This window comes from Pleurodeles waltl, chromosome 6 (genome assembly GCF_031143425.1).
Source record: "Pleurodeles waltl isolate 20211129_DDA chromosome 6, aPleWal1.hap1.20221129, whole genome shotgun sequence".
In the NCBI taxonomy this organism is placed as follows: domain Eukaryota; kingdom Metazoa; phylum Chordata; class Amphibia; order Caudata; family Salamandridae; genus Pleurodeles; species Pleurodeles waltl.
This window is the reverse complement of record NC_090445.1, coordinates 98,808,835-98,828,951: the sequence shown is the minus strand read 5'-3', so window position 1 is coordinate 98,828,951 and position 20,117 is coordinate 98,808,835. Positions and strand designations below refer to the sequence as shown.

Genomic DNA, 20,117 nt, shown 5'->3' with positions numbered 1-20,117 from the left:
CTAGATCAAAGTTTGAGCTTGTCCGTAACTTAGCCCAAATGCTCCTAATTTTAATGAATTTTATCTTCAGTGATTTTACTTTACAAATAAAGGTTTCAATACTTAAATGTCTGCAATGAATTGATTTTCAGTAAAAGAAAGGTTAATGTTAGTTACCCCGGCTATTGAGTCTGAAGGGGTGTGCATAATGGTGGGGGGGAAATCTGACACCTCTGTGCTTCACTAATGGGGGTCATGGTTGCTCCATTGCATGATGTCTCCACACAAAATGCCTGCCTTTCTTGAGTCCATACTGTTAGATACTCTGCTTGAAGTGTACACTATGCGACTGAATCCCTTGCTGCATTTGTTGTGTGATGAACAAACCTTAATAAAAACAGTTTAAAACAAAAAGAAAGATGATTGTGTGTCAGGACAGTGCAGCCCTATAGGCAGGGATGGTGTGTGACTGCTCTTCCTTATATTTGCTGCCCAGTGTGGAGATCGCTACTTCTGTGCAAAAATAGTTTTCAAAGTTAAGTTAAAAAAATACATTGCGCATCTCACTCGCCAAAGTACACGACAATCCTGATTAGTTTTATTCACTGTCGAGATGACAATAAGTTGGCAGCAGGAATAGAGGGGATGAGGAAAGAGAAACTGGGAAAATAGAGAGCAAAAAGAGACATGGAAACCTAGAGAAAAAATAGGAGGAAGAGAGTCAGATGAATCAGAGGGCAGATACAGAAAGAGAATGAGGGTGTTACAAAATGGAAAAAAGAGTGTCAGAAAGGAAGGAAGAGCAGAGACAGATGAAGAGGAGAAGCAGGGAAAGGCGAGATAAAGCAAAAACAAAAGAGAAGAGTAGAGGTGAAAGAGTAGGTAGTAAATGAGAGTGAGAGAAGAGACAGAAAGGGAAGATATGAAATGTTAACAAAGAACAACAGGATGTAAAGTGAGAAAGAACATAGAACACAGTAGAAAGATAGAGGAAAGGTAAAGGAGGAAGGTTGAGCTAGAGGAGGGATGCTATAGCAGAGGGGAAGAAAGGAAGGAACAGACAGAGGAAATGAAAAATGAGGGCAATGAGAGTGTGTGATCTGTTGAGTCGACAGTGCCTCCCTGGTCTGGTCTTCTTAGTTGGTGTCTGCCAGAAGTAAGGGTGTCCCCTTCCATTAGCCACGGTGCTGCAGATAGAAGATAGCGCCTACCAACAGGTGCCTTAAAAAATGAACCTCCAAGTACAAAAAAGTCCGCTGTTAAAAAACCTTTGTAGAAAATGGTGAGGAGCTTAAAGTAAGTGAGGAGGCGGAAGATGGTTGGCAAAGTCTGTAGAAGACTTGGTAGCTAAGTAGGAACAAGACTTCTGAAAAGAAACTGGGGGAAAACAACCAACAGGTGTTGACCCTGACAAAATAAAACCTAAAAGTGATGCAGCATGAGTAAGGGCAGAGAAACTCCTCCTAATTTAATTGTATGCAGGTTACTCTCCCACCTCCCATGCTGGCAACACCCAACTTATTCTGACTCTCTAATAAGTTACACATGCATCTTGGTTTGGGAATACCAGATACATTTAGGCTGCATCCCCAAACTTTGATTGGGAGTACCTTTTCCTCTGCTCTCACGGCCTTCTGGGAGAAGCAGCCATGCTGCTTGCCAATACACAACATGGTCATCCTGCAGGACGAGGTCGCCCAGAAAGAGAGAGAGAAACTCTGGGAGGGGATCCCACCGGTGAGCGAAGCTTTGTTCCTCTGACACATCTCTCCATCTAGTCATGATCCGGCCCACCCTCAACCACACAGCAGATGTTAGCATCCTGCAGGCGAGGGGTCCTTCCAGAGCACAGCGCTATTAAAGAAAAACATGACGAGAAGGTAAGGTGGCAGAACTTCTTGAAACCAAGATTTTTTAATTCTGGAATATGATAAGGACCACATTCAAGAAGTATTTTCCTCTATAGTGACAGGGATCCCATAGCTTGAAAAAAAGGTGGTGCCTGAAATAAACACCCCTTGTAAATTTTCTAGTGATTCAGGAAAACACGGATTAGAACCACGTATCCCATAATGATATCAGTTTTGTTTAAAATTGACATTTAGGGGGTGATTCTGACCCCGGCGGTACTAGACCGCCGGGGCCAGGGTCGGCGGGAGCACCGCCAACAGGCTAGCGGTGCCCCGCAGGGCATTCTGACCGCGGCGGTTCAGCCGCGGTCAGAAGAGGAAAACCGGCAGTCTCCCGACGGTTTTCCGCTGCCCTTCTGAATCCTCCATGGCGGCGCAGCTCGCTGCGCCGCCATGGGGATTCAGACACCCCATACCGCCATCCTGTTCCTGGCGGTTCGCCCGCCAGGAACAGGATGGCGGTATGGGGTGTCGTGGGGCCCCTGGGGGCCGCAGGGGCCCACGTAAGCAGGCCCCACTTTGAATTTCACTGTCTGCATTGCAGACAGTGAAATTCGCGACGGGTGCAACTGCACCCGTCGCACCTTCCCACTCCGCCGGCTCAATTCTGAGCCGGCGTCCTCGTGGGAAGGGTTTTTGCACTGGGCTGGCGGGCGGCCTTTTGGCGGTCGCCCGCCAGCCCAGTGCAAAAGCCAAAATACCCTCAGCGGTCTTGCGACCGCGGAGTGGTATTTTGGAGGGGGGAAGTCTGGCGGGCGGCCTCTGCCGCCCGCCAGACTTAGAATGACCCCCTCAGTCTTTTCTTGATCTTCAGTTCTTTCTTCGATCTAAGGACATTACAGGTTGAACGTTGTTAGGTTGAGAACACAGCCAACACTTGTTTTACCGTGTGCAGCCAGTTGGCCTAGCATGTATGTGTGCATATTGCATTTCTGTAGTGCAAACGTATCCAAAAGGCAGTGGAGCGCTGTACACGCTTAAAGACAAGCATAAACTCATTAACTAAGAGATGAATATGGGCTGTGGACAGTTAATGCATTGTGATGTAATGTTCTTTAAAGAGGTGAACCTTCAAGTCTTTCCTAAATTGTAATACCTTTGAGGTATTCCTGATGGATATGGAGATGTTGATCCAGATCTTGGGTGTATAGATGGAAAAGGCTTGCTATCTTGTTTTTTTCTTTGTTACACTTCTTTTTGAGTAGGCTGATGGAATGTTGTCTCTGGGTGTGCAGATATCCACCATAAATGGTGAGCTTGTCTGTAAAATACCAGAGGTATGAGTAATGATAGCTTTGTAAACTTTGCAACTGGTTTTGAAGAAGGTGCAGGCTAGCCAGGGGAGCAAATAGAGTTCCATCAGGGCGGGGTGACGTGGTCATATTTCTTCAGGCTATGGAAGAGACCTGCTGCAGTGTGTACGATGTCCCCAGAGGGTGCCAGTGTAGAGTCTGGTAGGACGTACAGTAGGACATTACCACCATCCAGATGCAAGAATATGAGGCCTCAAACAGCAGTTCTGATGTCAGTTTCTGAAATAAACAGTTTGCGTTTCTCTAGAAGAGACGGCTGGTACCAGGCCATCTTTACTTTTTTGGCAGTGTGTTCCTTGAGGATGAGGTTGGTGTCCAGTGTGAATCCTAGTGACTTGGCATTCAGTGAAAGTTGGGGATCAAAGCCGCCCAAGTTCATGCCTTTGAGCCAAGTTTATACCTTATTTTTGTAAACGTATCTTGTTTTTTGTTCTTTAAAGTAACAGGATTTCTCTCTTGGTTGGGATGAGCTTCAGGTAGGCCCTTGACATCCAGAATTTGATGAGCATTGCACGTCTGAGGCAGAGAGATTTTTAAGCAGAGCAGTATATCATAGGCATAGTGGTGAATCTTTATGCTGTTATCTATTAGTAGCGCACCAAGCGGCTCGATATAAAGGCCGAAGATGACAGGCGACAGTATGACTCCCTGGGACACTCCACAGGTGATCTTATATGAACATGGAGGTGCCCATTTGAACAAACTAACATCAGTGGAAAGGTAGGAGGAGAACCAGTGAAGAACATTACCAGTGAATCATATTCAGGACTTCAGAGTGCATCTGAGGGTGGAACGGTCGACTGTGTCAAAGGCACCTGGGTCCAGCAATATCAGGAGGCAGGGGTCACTTTTATCGATGGTCAAGAGGGCACTAATCTTCAATGTGTAAGGTTGTGATCTCCGTGCCACAGCATTATCTGCATCCATACTGGTAGTTTTGCAAGCGATTTTGATGTGATCTTGGCGTTGAACATAGATTGCTTTTTTCAATGATTTTGACAATAAATGGTAGGTGGCTGATAGGGTGGTAGTTGGCGAGGTCAGGGTCTAGTGTATGTTTGTGATGATTTAAGAGCTTCTGGGAAGGTTTCGTGAGTGAAGGTGCCATTTACATGGGTTACTTTGAGTAAGAGAGCATCCAACCCCAGAGACAGCTTTGATGAAGGACATTGGAAAGGTGCCATCTTCAAAAGAGGAGGTTTTGAGGGAGTTGAGTATGTCAGCGAGATACCAGTTTTAACGGTTACACTTGTTTTACTGATATGTTTAAAGGATTAAAACCCTTACTGTATGGGAATGTTATTCATAAGTTAGGGTTGACTGCTATGATAGTATTGGTTATTTTTTAAATCTTGATACATATTAAGAGTGGCGTGACATTGAATCTAATATCAGGTACTGGAAGACCTCCTTTCAATGGTCCTTTATTCATACTAGGTATTTTTTTAAAGAACTCCACAGCTTTCTTGAGTTATTTCTTCCAACTTTTCCTTAGTATCCCCTCTCATTGATAATCTGTTCTTAAGTTTGTAGAGTTATGTATTTACGGATTTGCAGCATGCTCTTCTGTAGATCAAATGCTGAGTACATACAGGGAACATGTATCTCAACACTCAGACTTTACTTTTGTGTTGATTATCATTCCTTTTATATTTTTATGTCACAGCAGTGAATGCCCAAGGCTCTTTTAGAGTGTGAAACACTCACATACGGACAGAAGGGCACTAGAGCTAGTAACCAGGTACTAAGGTGCTGAAAAGAAGAAGAGGGTGTTGAGTGCTTTTTGAAATAAATGTTCATTTTCACGTTGATGATGATGAATGGCAAGGGCATTCCAGACGAGTGCTTGACCTCCCAGTCTAGCTGTTACAATCTGAGGGACAGACAGAAAAGCCAAAAAATTGGACCTAAGAGAGCAATTAGGGGAATATGTAGGCATCAAAGGCCAAGTGACAGCCTCATAGGCAAAACACTTTAAACAAAATTTGCCTTTGTTCAGAGTTCACCGGGCCTCAGAAACCTTGTCAAACCTCTGCTGATTGTAGACAAGATGCATTTAATTTCTTTTAATGGAAGAACAAATTATGCCGACCTAGCCTGCATTGGGGTAAATCCAGACTTCATGGTAGCATTACCTACAAGAACTCTCAGGGATAAATAGAAGAAGTTTCTTCAAAATTAAAATTATCATTCTCATTTGAGAAAAACAGGCGAAAGCCACTGCAACAAAGGCCAACACATTTAACCTTTTCGGCTGGAATAAGCCTAGCTCCTAGAATGGAAGGCCAGAGAGACAAAGATCGGGAGAATGCTTCATTCCAGCTGTAGAACCAACGAGCCTGAGAAAGTTGCAATGCATCTGTGGTAGAATAGCCAAAAAGGCAACCTATCACTTCATAATATGTTTCAAAGTAAGGTTTTTGGAGAGTCAAAATAGATTTGGTGTTGCTAGCATAGGAGATAATGCTGATTCCAAACGTCTTTATAATTTTGGCAGATGTGCCAAGAGAAATGTTAAATAAAATAGGGGAGAGAAAGGAGCCCTAGACAACACAATAATTGACCAGCAGCTATTTGGGTCGATAAGGGGAAGATTTAGGGGCTGGTTACTCACAGTGAAAAACAAACTTTGTTTATTATTGCTCGGACGTAATTGCAGAGAATAAAGGTATTTTGTAAAGGCTGTTTAGGATAGTGGACGGTTATGACACCCATTTCCAATAATTTTATTGTACTACTAAGACAGTTCCAATGTAATTCAAATACTGTTGTCCATTGCACTGCCTACATGTTACATTTGGTACAGTGATAGTTGCTATCTTATGATTTATAGTTAGGTCTTAATTTATTTCTGTTCTAGAAGGGTATAAAAAACCTTCATACTATTTTGTACTGAAACAGCCAGCTCTTTCTAAACTATGCATGGCTAGAGGGGGTGAAAAACACATATCTGAGAAACAGGTATCCCATAACTTGAAAATGGTTGATTGTCCGAGTTCCTCGAATGTGTGACTAGGCACTCATGACGCTTCTTCTTAGGAGTGATCTTTGACGTCATCATTAGTTGCCTGCAAAGATTTAATTTTTTTCTTGTGTCCTCTCTGAAGTTCAGGGTAACACTACACAACTCCACAAAGTTTCAAACTTTCGCTAAACTTTCCCACATTTGCGTAAAAAGAGTAACAATTGTGGCAGCTTTCAGGACAGAATGTAAGTTTGCAGAGAAAACATCTGCAAGTAGTAAACTTGAATAGAAAAAGAGTGCATGCATTTCCCATCTTGGCTGGAGCTGATTAGAATAAAACTTGTCTCGTAATGTAGTGAACTTTATCCTGCAATGGGCAAAAAAATCTTCATTTGGGCGATGGAAGACCTACACCGTAAAATGTTGTCATATTCATGGATTGCACACATCTGGAGTTTCTCAGACTTAAAAAAAGGTTTGCACACTGCTAGTTACCACAAGCCCTTTCATATCTTGCTTTCTTGCTTTCCCTTAAGCTGGTGGAGCCACTAAGTCCAAGTGGGGCTGTTCCAAATCAGGCACAGATGAAGATCTTGAAGGAGACAGAGCTCAAGAAAACTAAGATTCTTGGATCCGGAGCTTTTGGCACTGTCTACCAGGTAAGAAGAAAGACCAGTGGAGTGAACCACAGCTGGAAAGGGAGTGGGGCATATTAAGAGGTCTTCAAGCAGGAGAAGTATGGGGAGGAAGAAAGTGGCTTAGCAGGGTGAGGGCCAGAGGAGTGTACTTTCACAACAGGAGGGTCATGGGGGAGGGAGTGAAAACACCATAGCAGTTAAACTGGTGGAAAGTAGAGGGTATGACATACAGAGTGGATTGGGAGAAGGTGTGTGACCCAATTAGGAATGAAGAACCTAAGCAGGGTGACCTGGGACACATAGCAGGGACTTCAGCGCATACGAGATGGGAATCGAAAGAGGTGCCAATCAGTATTTTAATGAAGATTAGGCCACAAGACTTGCTAGGACAGTTTTCGCATACTGTTTCTTTTTTAGGGTATTTGGATTCCAGATGGAGAAAATGTGAAGATTCAGGTGGCCATCAAAGTGTTGCGAGAGAACACCTCTCCAAAAGCCAACAAGGAAATTTTAGATGTAAGTATCTTACTGGCAATTTGGGCTGGACTTTTTCTATTGGTGCAGGGTCAAAACTGATTTGCATATGGCTTGGCCAAACTGATGAGGCATCACCTCTTATGTGTTTGAAATATTTTACATACTCATCACTCTTGTATGCACACACAGCCAACAGAGGCTGAGAACCACAAAGAAGCCAGTGCAGAGTGGTAACAAGCATATGTCAGACTCTGAACTGCAGAACTGGATGTAATTTTGTTTAGGTTCTACATTCATGACCAAGTGTGGCAGACTAGACCTTGGTTGACTGCACTAAGCATGTGCTGTATTTGGTGCTGATGCCTTGATCGGGGCCCAATTTATAGGCAAGTCAAAAAATGCCTTTTGAATGGAAAGTACTACTGAAACCACATCCGTGCAGACCACAGGTTAGACCTTGGCTACCTGGACCCAACCATGGTGGTTTAGGTCGTGTATAACTGGTTTCACTGGACTCTCAGGGTGATGAGGGCAAGCAGTCACAGGTTTATAAGTGAGGTAATGTGGGGCACGCAAGCTAAAAACTCAGTCAACCCCAGAATGCAGCCCAGTGCTTGTCTTTTTAAGAAGGACAGTACTTTTTAATCTCACAGTAGTACTAAGTACTACCCGACTCAATCCAGCGTACAGGGCAGTGATCCTGGGTACGATTCCCCCTTGTGATAACTGCACCCACTGATTTCCCCGTGATAATCCATCCGGAGAGACCCTTGATACTCTCCTACCCTCAACAACTAGGGAAGGAGCAGGAATCAAGCTCTGGGACTATTCCACAAGTCGAATGCATGCTCAGTTCATATGTTTCAAAAGTCCTTACCTAGTGGATAACTAGTAAGTCTCTTTCTTTCATCAAGCGTGGACCTGGTGGCTTGCGGTAAGTTAAGGTAGTGAGGCAGCTGGAAATGGCCCGTTTCAGTCAGTACAATGGTGAGCAGCGACTCCTTCTTCCATGGAATTGGAGACACACCCAAATGGGTTACTTATCCCGGACCAAAACGGGTATAGCCCCAGACCTGGCATGACAGTTTCCACAGCAGTTGCAGTCTCGGTTAGCCACCTTAGTCACCCCAATGTTACAGCCATGATTGGGCCGAAGAAGCCACCACAGCAGTTGGAACCCCGATTTGCCATTGCAGTAACCATGACAGTTGCCGCATTGCTCAGATGGTCAGAGTCATCTCAGCTTGTAGCAGTTAACATGAGGAACCTGACTGAGGGACTCTGTAGCAGGGGACCCTTCCGACTTCTCTCGCAGGCAATCTGCTTTCTTCGGGTGTTCCTCAGTCCCAGGGAGATGTTGGCTTCTCCTCCTGGGTCGGCTCTCTTCCTGAAGGGCAAGGCAGACTCCTTCCCTCTCTCTGGGGCAGGCAGGCTCCAAGGAACTAGGCTGACCCAGAGCTCCTCCAGCAAACAGCGCAGACATCATGTGATGTCCCCTCACCTCTTGGAGACAGGCTGTCACACAAACACCAGCTGTGGTCACACAGCAATCCTTAGAATACTCGCAGAGCACTTCATTGACTTGGGAGGGGAACTGGAACAAAATGGGGTGGATTGGGCCCCACTTTTATACACATTTTCTAGACAGGAGATGTGGATCCACTGTTTGAAACTTCAGTACGGTTTAGTGTGGTTCTCTTTTCAGGTGTCTTTCTCAGGCTGCTCTTCCAACACAGCCTGTGGCTGTCTTCATACTAGAGCACCCACAGCACAAGCACAATAAAGTGTGAGGTTTCTGCGCCTGGCTGTCATCAGCTACTCTGAAGCAGTGATCATAGTAAGGCTAACAGGACAGCCTGACCTAGAAATGTCCTAACATTACACAACTAAAACTACAGTTCCATCTCTTTCCCCTGGCATCAGGAATACCTAATTGAAGCCCCTTGCTAACTGAAGTCATTTTGGAGCCTCTGAAGGTAGTCTTATTTCCACCCTCCTCAATTTAATGGCTGTTTGTCCTTCTCCCAGCCACAGAAATGCAGGCAATACATTTCCACTGTCTGAGGAAGCTGTCATCCCCCACCTTGTGCCATGCTAAACCAGGGAAAAGCAGGCTGGGTCCTACTTGCTTCAGTAATCAGAATCACTCACAACACAGTCCTTGTATAGCACATGTACTTGTGTATGTTATGTGCCCTCAACATACACACAAAATGCCAGGGTAAGGTTCTGGTTAGTTGGTAATAGTGGTACTCCCATTCAAGTGCTTCTGCTTGTAGAGGCAGGTCTTTGGGTGTTAGATTCATTGTTTCAGAATGAGTCCAGAAGGGATGATAAGCTCTTTAATAGAATGGATTCCAGTTATGTGTATCTTATGTGAAAAATATGCAGTGTTGAAGGAAATGCCAGCATTTCATATCTACAGAGTTCCTTCCAATGTAGAAAGGAATGAGATTTGTACAAGAGATAGGATTCTGCTCAAAGGATCAATGTAGAATGGGCTATAACATTTTCTGGGCAGGTCTTATAGTCTTTTACTTACTTTATGAATGGACATTGTAACACACAAGGTGAGCTCTGTTCAATTTGTTTTGCCCTTTGCAGGAAGCCTATGTGATGGCTGGGGTGGGCAGCCCTTATGTCTGCCGTCTTTTGGGAATCTGTCTTACTTCCACTGTGCAACTAGTGACCCAGCTGATGCCGTTCGGCTGCCTGTTGGAGTACGTTCGTGAGAACAAGGACCAGATAGGCTCACAGGACCTGCTCACCTGGTGCGTGCAGATTGCCAAGGTACGTCCCTCCCCACTCTTCCTTTACGTTTGCTTCAGCCTGCTTATTTATTAATGTCATTTATATAATGTATTAAGGGCCATATTTATACTTTTTGACGCAAAACTGCGCTAACGCAGTTTTGCGTCAAAAAAATTAGCACCGGCTAACGCCATTCTGAAGCACCATTCGGGCGCCGTATTTAATCAATGACGTTAGCCGGTGTTAGCCGCCGGCGCTGCCTGGTGTGCGTGGAAAAAAACGACGTACACCAGGCAGCGCCGGCGTAGGGGGATATGGAGCTTGGGCGCCAAAAAATGGGGCAAGTCAGGCTGAGGCAAATTTTTCGCCTCAACCCGATTTGCGCCATTTTTTTCGACTCCCAACCCCCATAGAAATTACTCCTGTCTTAGCAAAGACAGGAGTCATGCCCCCTTGCCCAATGGCCATGCCCAGTCTAACGCCAAAGTATAAATATGGAGTTAGTTTTGCGTCGGAATTGCGTAAAAAAAAACGACGCAATTCCGGCGCAAACAGAGTATAAATATGCCCCTAAGGGTTTTTGCCTCAGCCTGTTTGTTTACTAAGTACATTTATGTAGTGTAGTCCTAGCTGCATCAGCAAGTGAGCACTTCACAGAAAACAATGAATACAGTGTAGTAATAAACAGGTAGCAAGACAAATAAAGGAAGATTTCAGACCATTGCGGACAGCCTGTCCTGTCTGACAGGAGTCTCTGTGCTGTAAAGGGAGCCGCCACCGCCACCTGGTCCTAAGTGCATACCTCACGTAAGCGAATAAGTGACTGCTCTGCTCTTTAAGTGAGGCTTGCCACCTACCTTGCATACTTTGCAAGCATGTTGCAGCTGATGCTTTTTAATTCCCGCTCATAGCACTCAATTTTTTACAAACTATTAATCCTAAATCGTGAACAGAAATAATTTTCTGGATTTGGAACTTTGCAGTCCTATGCACAATATTTATACAGCAATAAGAGTTATCGTGCTATTACTCTTTTCAGTCATGGTACACTGCAGGGCTCACAGTACCTGAAACATCACACCAGTGGTTTGCCTGCCAAGCGTTGGAGCCTCACTGGGTATTAACAGTAGGATATACTGGTAAAGTTGAGGGATAGGATGTTGTAGATTGCACTGGAATTATTGCTGATTGGTGAGAATCCATTGTTCAGATGAGGGGTTAGGTGATGGAAGAACATCATGGAGGCCAACAGCTCCATCAGAAGTGAGCGCTCAATCCTAGTTGAGGTACTGGGAGATCATTGTGAAAATTAGAGACTTGAGTAATGATAGAACATTGTGGAAGGCAAGAGCTGGGTGACAAGAGGATAGTGGATGAATGATGAGTTGCTGTTGCGAAAATCAAGAACTGGTTGATGAGTGGACCTTGCACTCAAAAGAGTATGGGTGATGGGACACAACAATACTAGGAATAAATTCTCAAATTAAGTCAGGCTGCAAAGAAGAATGCTCAGGAGTAAGCACACGTCTATGTTTTTGCAGGGGATGAATTATCTTGAGGACGTGAGGCTAGTACATCGAGACTTGGCTGCACGGAATGTACTGGTCAAGAGTCCAAATCACGTCAAAATCACAGACTTTGGACTAGCTCGGCTGCTGGACATTGATGAAACAGAATACCATGCTGATGGGGGCAAGGTAGGTTACCAATGAGTGAAGAACATTACAAGCATTGAACACTTGAACACGGATGCCTGTGAGGACCTAAGGAGGAGACACGGGTGCAAGGAAGCAAAGGGATCTTGTGTATGTTAGTACTTGTATCATACTTTAACAGCATGGCATACAACAGTTCAAAATATACACAGGCTGTACACTGAAAATGCAGGCTAGCACCTTGTGAATCTTTTCCAAGGTCAGTGCATATAGCGCTATCCTTCAAGATGAAACAAATTACTTAACTATGCCAGTAAATGTGCAATATATTATTTATTACAGCTATTCATGTTGTTCATAATGAGAACTTTTCACTTCACACTTGGAATCTGCTTGTGAAAATGTCAATTTACCTTCTATATGAATGTTCAGTGTATTCATAAAGGAACCTTTTCTATATTGACCTGTTTGATGGTCAATCTACTGTCAGTACACAGAGCTCACTGTTAATTCCCCATGAAGTGATTGTCAAGAGAAAAGAAACTGTCAACTGTCTGCCGTCCATCCAGGTCTTAGTGCAAAAGGCAACTGCTACTACTGTTGCTGACTGCAGAAACTGGGGATTGTTTTACAGAAGGTTCCTGGAAATGGCTGAATCTAGAACTCTTCATTACAAACTTCTTGAGCTGGTTCCTCTTCTAGGCAAAGATAAGTTTGCTGTTGTTGAAACCTGTATCCTTGAATATGGTAGCAGTCATGTTGCCCAAATCTGTACTATCTGCCAGTCTATTTCTAAGGCGTTTGTGGGTTACGTCTGACATATTTTGATATAGCACCCAAGAAGGAAGCCAAAGATAAATTTATCCAGCTTGATAAGGCCCTGCTGGTAGTAGATCACTGCTATCTAATTAATTTGGTGTATTTAAGAGTGCATGCTCAGTACCAAATGTCCATAAATGTTTTATACACTTTCTTCCAGTAAATCCAAAGTGAAAAATAAAAGATAAACCACCTAGGGCTGTATTACAAATGAGGTGCACTTTTGCTGTTTGCCACCGAGCACCTTAAAAGAGGTGGGCCGGGTGCACACAGGGAAAGTGCATCTTATTATGGTGAATGCGCTTCCCCCAGGGCAGCTGCAAACTCATGGTGCCCTTGGGGCAGTACATTCTAGTGAAAAATGGACTGGCTGCTTCAAAGCTGCTCTGTGTTTCACAGTGCGGTCAGCATGCCGCCTGTACTTTAGTGAGGGGAGAGAGATCCTTTTGCAGGCGGGTGCAGTGAGTGACTGCATCCGCCTGCAAGCGAGTGTCTGAGGGATCCATGGTATCCCCTTCTCTCCTCCAGAGGGCCACCTTTAGAAGGCGCACGAAAAGTGTGCCACCTTTTTGTGGGGCGCAGAGGCACAGTGATTCCCTTATTTGAATGGGGCCAGGTTCACCTGCGAATGAGGAAATGCCCTCTAATGATAGCGCTGCCACTACATGTGCATCAGCGCCACCTGTATTATGGAAGAAACTACACAAGCATCTCCGGCCTTTCTGTAATACCAAAAGTCCCCGGAGGCGCCCAAAAAGTGCCACATGCCCGTTGCACCCCCAGGGCCTTGTCTGTAAAAGGGCCCCTAATGTGTTATTTATGAAAGGTGCAAACTGTATGCTAGTGTTACTCTGATGTCAGTTCTGGTTTCATGAGTGTGAAACTTTATTAATTATAGAATATTAATGGTAATGTACTTGTCACATTTTTAACCTGCATTTTTATGTGATTTAAAAATTGTCAGATGTTAGTTGTAGAAATCATTCACACATATATGGCAATGATTCTGCTTTCTTTAGCTAGTAAAACATAGTGGTACAAGGTCATCACAGTAAACTAAAAGCATTTGTGTGTGTGTGTGTGTGTGCGCGCGCACGTGCAAATGTGTGCAAAGCAGAACAGCATTGCTCGGATTTCAAGCACAGTGCAGCACAGCAAAGACCACCCCTAAGTGCACCACAGATGTTTAGCAAATAACATGTGTACAATTCAACACATCACAGGCAGTTATCTGCATCACAGACATTCTTTGTGCTATGCAGCTCAGTATTGTGCATTTCAAATAAAACATGGTTTGATTAGCCGTATAATATTTATTACAAAGAACTGTACTTGATCAGTGACTGTTTGAGTGTTTTGTGCTGTGTGGACCATTTTCCCAAGTGCTGCTTCTTGCTGTGCCTGAAAACTTGCTACATGCTTTCAATCAGTATCCTTATGAGCAGGCGAAGTAAAGAATGTATGGCAAATGCTTGGTTTGTTATGCTTCTTTGCAACATGTTCTGTTTGTTCTACATTTCGTCCATCAACTGTTCTTTTTGCATTTGTCGCCCCATGTGGGAAGGGTATGCCCAGACGTCTGTCCCATGCTCACTATGCCACCAGATTCAAGCTAGCCTGGCTGAAGAGGGGTGATACCCCAAAACCAGTCCCAGGATGCCTCTTTCTGGCCCAGGGAGGACCTGGTCTGGCAGTTTGGGCTGGACTGTTCCCATGGGGAACAGGGTCAAGACTGATTTGCATATGGCTGGGTCCAAACTAGAATGGCATGGTGAGCAAAACAACTGATGGACTAAACCCAGATCTTTGACTGCGGGTGAATGTTTGTTTTGTTCAGCATTCTGTCTATCAACTGTTCTTTTTGCATTTGTCACCCCAAGTGAGAAGGGTATGCCCAGACCTGGCTCCCGTGTTCACTATGCCACCAGATTCAAGCTAGCCTGGCAGGATGCTTGTTTCTGGTCTAGGGAGGACCTGGTCTGGCAGTTCGGGCTGGACTGTTCCCATGGGGAACAGGGTCAAGACTGATTTGCATGTGGCTGGGTCCAAGCTAGAATGGCATGGTGAGCAAAACAACTGATGGACTAAACCCAGATCTGTGACTGGGGGTGAATGTTTGATTTGTTCTGCATTCCGTCCATCAACTGTCCTTTTAGCATTTGTCACCCCAAGTGGGAAGGGTATGCCCAGGGTCCTGTGCTCACTATGCCACCAGATTCAAGCTAGCCTGGCTGAAGAGGGGTGATACCTCGAAACCGGTCCCAGGATGCTTGTTTCTGGTCTAGGGAGGACCTGGTCTGGCAGTTTGGGCTGGACTGTTCCCATGGGAAACAGGGTCAAGACTAATTTGCATATGGCTAGGTCCAAACTAGAATGGCATGGTGGGCAAAGAAACTGATGGATTAAACCCAGATCTGTGACTGGGGGTGAATGTTTGATTTGTTCGGCATTCCGTCCATCAACTGTTCTTTTTGCATTTGTCACCCCAAGTGAGAAGGGTATGCCCAGACCTGGGTCCCGTATTCACTATGCCACCAGATTCAAGCTAGCCTGGCTGAAGAGGGGTGATACCTCGAAACCGGTCCCAGGATGCTTGTTTCTGGTCTAGGGAGGACCTGGTCTGGCAGTTTGGGCTGGACTGTTCCCATGGGAAACAGGGTCAAGACTGATTTGCATATGGCTGGGTCCAAACTAGAATGGCATGGTGGGCAAAAAAACTGATGGATGAAACCCAGGTTTGTGATTGGGGGTGAATGTTTGATTTGTTTTGCATTCCGTCCATCAACTGTTCTTTTTTCTTTGCAACATGTGGGCAGGAAGATTGTCTCAGGCAGCGATCTTCCGGTGAAATACATCTGTTGTTTTTCTCTCAAAAACATGGTTGATTGTCTTTTAGTTCTCTACATTTCTTGTTGCAAAAAGTCATTCTACTGGAAACAGAAATGTTATTGTCATTACCCAAATAATCATTTTAGTCCAAACTTTCGTGCAGAATGTGCTGCTTCCTTCTCTGTGCAACGTCTGGCCGCTATCTCTCAGAAACGTTTTTTGATGTTCCAGGTTCCCATTAAGTGGATGGCCCTGGAGTCCATTCTCCGTAGAAGGTTCACTCATCAAAGTGATGTCTGGAGCTATGGTAAGTGGATGTGTAGCTTACCATAAGGGACGGTGTGGGAGGCCTTATGGTACTTTCTAAATACTCATCTTGTTCTTTTTCTTCTCAACATCTTCTCTTTTTTGTTTTTGGCTCACTTTCTCGTATTCTTTGCTGACTTTTAACTTTATATCCCATCTCTTTCTGACCTTGTTCTTTTCGTACCCTCTCCTCTTATTTCTTTCCTTCCCCTAATTGGTCTGTTACTCCTTCTATCACCTATCACCTCACATACCTACGTCTCACTCCTCTCTCCCTTCCACTTTGTAAAATTGTGGTCTCACCGCCTAACCGTGAATACATTTATCTCTTACTCTTACACGCCTCTCTCAGGTGTGACAGTTTGGGAACTAATGACCTTTGGAGCAAAGCCTTACGATGGCATCCCGGCTCGAGAAATCCCAGACCTACTGGAGAAGGGGGAGAGACTGCCGCAGCCCCCCGTCTGCACCATCGACGTTTACATGATCATGGTGAAATGTAAGACCCAGGCACAAGTGGAAAGGAAGCTGTAATGTGGGAAGCTGAAAAGAGCTCTAATAAGAAGTGGTGTTGGGAAGCAAGGAAAGCCAAATGTGTCAAACTCACAAGAATACATGTCTCATGTGTACTGTTACTTTGTGCTGCATGCCTTCCTTAATGATGTGAACTAGGGCCCCTTGGGTTAGAGGGTAAAACACATATTCTCACTGCACCCAGAGCCATTTTAGGTGGGTGGAAGAGCTCCTGGCATGAGCCTTTACATCCTTGTCATGGTGTTCCAAAAACAAGAAATACTACTATAAGACTGTGATGGATAGCCCATCTGCCATATTACGATACCATTGTGGTGTATGTGAATAGTAATTCTGCGGGTGGGACCCATCCGCCAAACTCTAACTCACGCACTAAGGGCCTTACATAAGTCTCTTTTAATTCTGATAACTGCCACCAAAGACTGTAGGTAAAATACCAGGCTAAAACGAAGAATTATAGAGGGAATGAGGTTGTTAGTTCCCCTGTCTATCATCATTTTTCAGGGCTGCTTCAGGGTTCCTCCCATAATCCATGTTAATGCCGCTCCCCCTGAAGTTACCTAGGCATACTTAAAGGGGATACATTGTGGCTCTTGTAATCCCTCCTTAAGTAAAATACTTGCTCCCAAAATGAGGCAACCGAGATTTCTGCTCTTGGACAGAACCTGTACAGTTTTAACCATGGTTGCTTTTGCTGTTCTTCACCTCAAGGTTGGATGATAGATTCCGAATGTCGACCTAGGTTTCGCGAGCTGGTGATGGAATTTTCTCGCATGGCACGAGACCCCTCGCGCTTCATTGTCATCCAGGTAAGAGTGTACCCAGAATCTCTGTGGGTAAGGGAGAGTGCTGATGGGAGTGGATGATGCTAGGTGGTGTGTGTGAAACAGAGGGTGCTGACATTTGAGGGGGTACTTGCACATACTGGGCGTTGCAGATTGAGGAGCGTGTCAAAGGTGTGCTGGCAAGTGTGAGAGGGGCCTGACCTGTGTGGGAGTGCACTGGCAGGTTTGTGGGAAGGATTGTGACTCTCAACATGGATAATCTAGAGCTTATGTTTTGAGGCACTGTGGATTGTGTGCCCTTTTATCTAAAAATATAGAACTTGATCCATAAGAATGCCCATCCATACTGCACTGTTACCTCATTCTTCTACATTGATTATACATGGTCTCTAGTTACACCTTTGTGTTCTTATTGCTTGTACTCTCCAGTATCTTTCCTAGGATTTTCTTAATTTGTAATTTCTCAGCATCCTTTGCTCCACACTAGACAATTAATGTGTATTGTTTTGTATAGATTGTGTACCCCACAGAGCCACCATGTTTACCTAAAGACATGTACACTTTTTGGAAGTCCATGAAACATATTCCCGCCCCCCCCACAACACCTAGAGGAACTGCAAGGTTTATGAGTCCTTATGACATACATTTTATTAAGACTGGCAGTGAATCCCTCAACGATACAGAATTATTCATGAATTGGAGGTACACTGTCTGGCAGCGGCTTCCTGCTCGCAATGCATTTGATGAGTCAACTGGTGTCCCAGTCCAGGTCTATGGGTTCTGGGTGGTCTAATTTTGATGACATTGAGTTTTGAATATCTTCTCTTGTTCGGCTGTGAATCTTCAGTACACATATAGAGAACAGCTAAGCTCATTGTAACAAATTTAGCAGTTTAAAACCATCTGTGATCTTTGGCCTTTATAAAGATCTGTGTTGCCTTTTCTGAAAGCTCTGACTGGCGCTGATCTGAATCAGGTCATTAAATCTAGCTTTGCTCCTGACTGAAGTTTTATTTGTTCTTTGACTGAAGAGGGCAAATGCCACTCCTTTAGGCACTGCCACATCAGCAATCCGAAGAATATGTATTTGGAATACCCTGATGCGGTGTGCATTTGTTCACTTCATCCAGACCACGCTGTGGAAGACAGCAATGTCAGCCATATTTTCTGCTAGAAATCGCAAGACTCGCACGTGGAGATTGATATTTTTTCTAGATATAAGGCCTTGTTTAGGATTTCACTTTTACTCTACTGAAGACCTACTGCAAGATGCTCTGATCTCTTCCTCTATGGGCAGTAGGTCTCAGTTTAGTTCACATTAGGTTCCAAAGTAGAAATAGAACTTTAAGAAGAGGTAGGGGAGAAAGGAAAAGAGAAAAGACCTTGAAAGCTCTTCTGGACTTCAAAGACCTACCCCTCCCTAAACTGCATGTTTGATTACTTTACATACGGCTGTCTCTTTGGAAGCCTCTTTTGTTTTAAGTGACATTTTGCAACAGTTAAGCCATAATGTGCAAGCCTCTAAGTCTTGACACACTGCTGACACCACCATCTGCCCTTTGCTACTTGTGTTGACATCGAGAAGCCTTCCCTCAATGTTGTGGGCCAAAGCTCTTGCAAACTTAAAGACAATGTTGCTGATGTTGGTATTCTTGGACATCAAGGGTACTATATTTTCCATCAAGTATTCCTTCCTCATTCCCCTCCAGCAACAGGACTCAGTGACTGGTCTTAATCAACCAATCAGGAATTTGTAAAGCGCACTACACACCCGCGAGGGTCTCGAGGTGCTGGAGATTCAGGAGAACATGTTACAGCAATTATGTTTTATATAAGGAAAGATGACAGCACAAGACCTCTCGATACCGTACACAAGAAGGTCTGAGCTCTTGCTCAGCATCTTCCAGTTCTCAAGTCTGTAAGGCTGCCACCAGTGACAACTGGGCAGTGCACAGCTGCCAAGGATTTTTCAGTTATGAGACAAGTCCAATACACATCTTATTGGAGTGTTTGCATATTCACCCATTCCCTTGATGATCAGAGCCTCTTGAACCGTAATTCTCATTACACTTTCAAGGTCCAGATAAGTCTGGCACCCAAAATAGCTACCCATGTGATATCACCCACAATCAAGTCTTGGGATTAATACAAGTTTATGAGTTAGAAAAGCAGCTGGTTAAGTCTGATTCTTACAGCATATCCACTGCTACTCTAGAATATGGACATCTCAATGTACCCAAGGAGTGTTTGACAGTATAAGAGACCAGATTATGTTTTATGAAAGAGACGTGCTAAAAGGTAAAAAGTATGTGGACCAAACTGTTTAAAAATGATCATCATCCCCTGACAGCTTCTTCACATCATGTTCTGATTTACTTTGTACAGTTAGCAGATTTAACCCTGGCACAATACAGAATCCTGTGGCTTATTATTGGTGCCTGCCATATAGGATTTCTTTTAGCATATAATCCAAACTTTTCCATTGGTTTGGAAAACTTAACGTCCGCTCTATTTTGAACCATTGCACTGTTGCAAAGTTAACTTTTACTCTTGGAAAAGAGATCTTAAATTAGCCATTACATGTGCCAGAGGAGTCAGGAAGATCCAAGATTTTCCTTTCCCAGAGCTGACACAAGGTGGTAGAAACAGGCTGTTCATGCTAACACACCTGTAAAAGGCTTTTATGTTCAGCGACTTGAAAGGCCTGCCACAAGATTGCAAGACTGAAACACTGAAACTCAACTAGTGAGGCTGTGCTGGAGATAATCTTTTGTATCAAGTTCATGTTTTAACTTCTCAGATAACCAATGATTTGTATTGTACTCGAAGCATGTGAATCTATGAAAGAGCCAGTGTTGAAGAAGAAAAAAGTTCAATATAATTGTAGTCTTCTATAGTTGGTATAATTTGCTCATCAATTATCCCCGGCTCACTTTCCCCAGTGACATGAACAATGTCTAGAATGGTACTCTCTGGGCTTTAGAATCTGGCATTGCCTTTAGGTAGAGCATCAAGTAATTCTGCTCAACGAGTGAAAGAAACAGCCAAAAAAGGTACAAGGATTGGATTAGCTATTGCTTGCAACTTTTCTGTCTAAAACAAATTTATGTTCTGAGCATCACAGAAATACTTAAAGCAAGTGAATCCACGAACTAC

The 20,117-nt window shown here is 44.2% G+C and overlaps 1 protein-coding gene across 1 annotated transcript in view; it reads left to right on the top strand.

Moving 5' to 3' along the window:
- Positions 1–20,117, top strand: part of ERBB2 (erb-b2 receptor tyrosine kinase 2) — a 245,972-nt gene that overhangs the window by 214,311 nt on the left and 11,544 nt on the right. Inside the window, exons 18-24 of the mRNA XM_069237437.1 lie at positions 6,704–6,826; positions 7,223–7,321; positions 9,887–10,072; positions 11,575–11,730; positions 15,568–15,643; positions 15,995–16,141; positions 16,888–16,985. Of these exons, the coding sequence (XP_069093538.1) occupies positions 6,704–6,826; positions 7,223–7,321; positions 9,887–10,072; positions 11,575–11,730; positions 15,568–15,643; positions 15,995–16,141; positions 16,888–16,985 (885 nt within the window). The remainder of the gene's footprint in view (positions 1–6,703; positions 6,827–7,222; positions 7,322–9,886; positions 10,073–11,574; positions 11,731–15,567; positions 15,644–15,994; positions 16,142–16,887; positions 16,986–20,117) is intronic.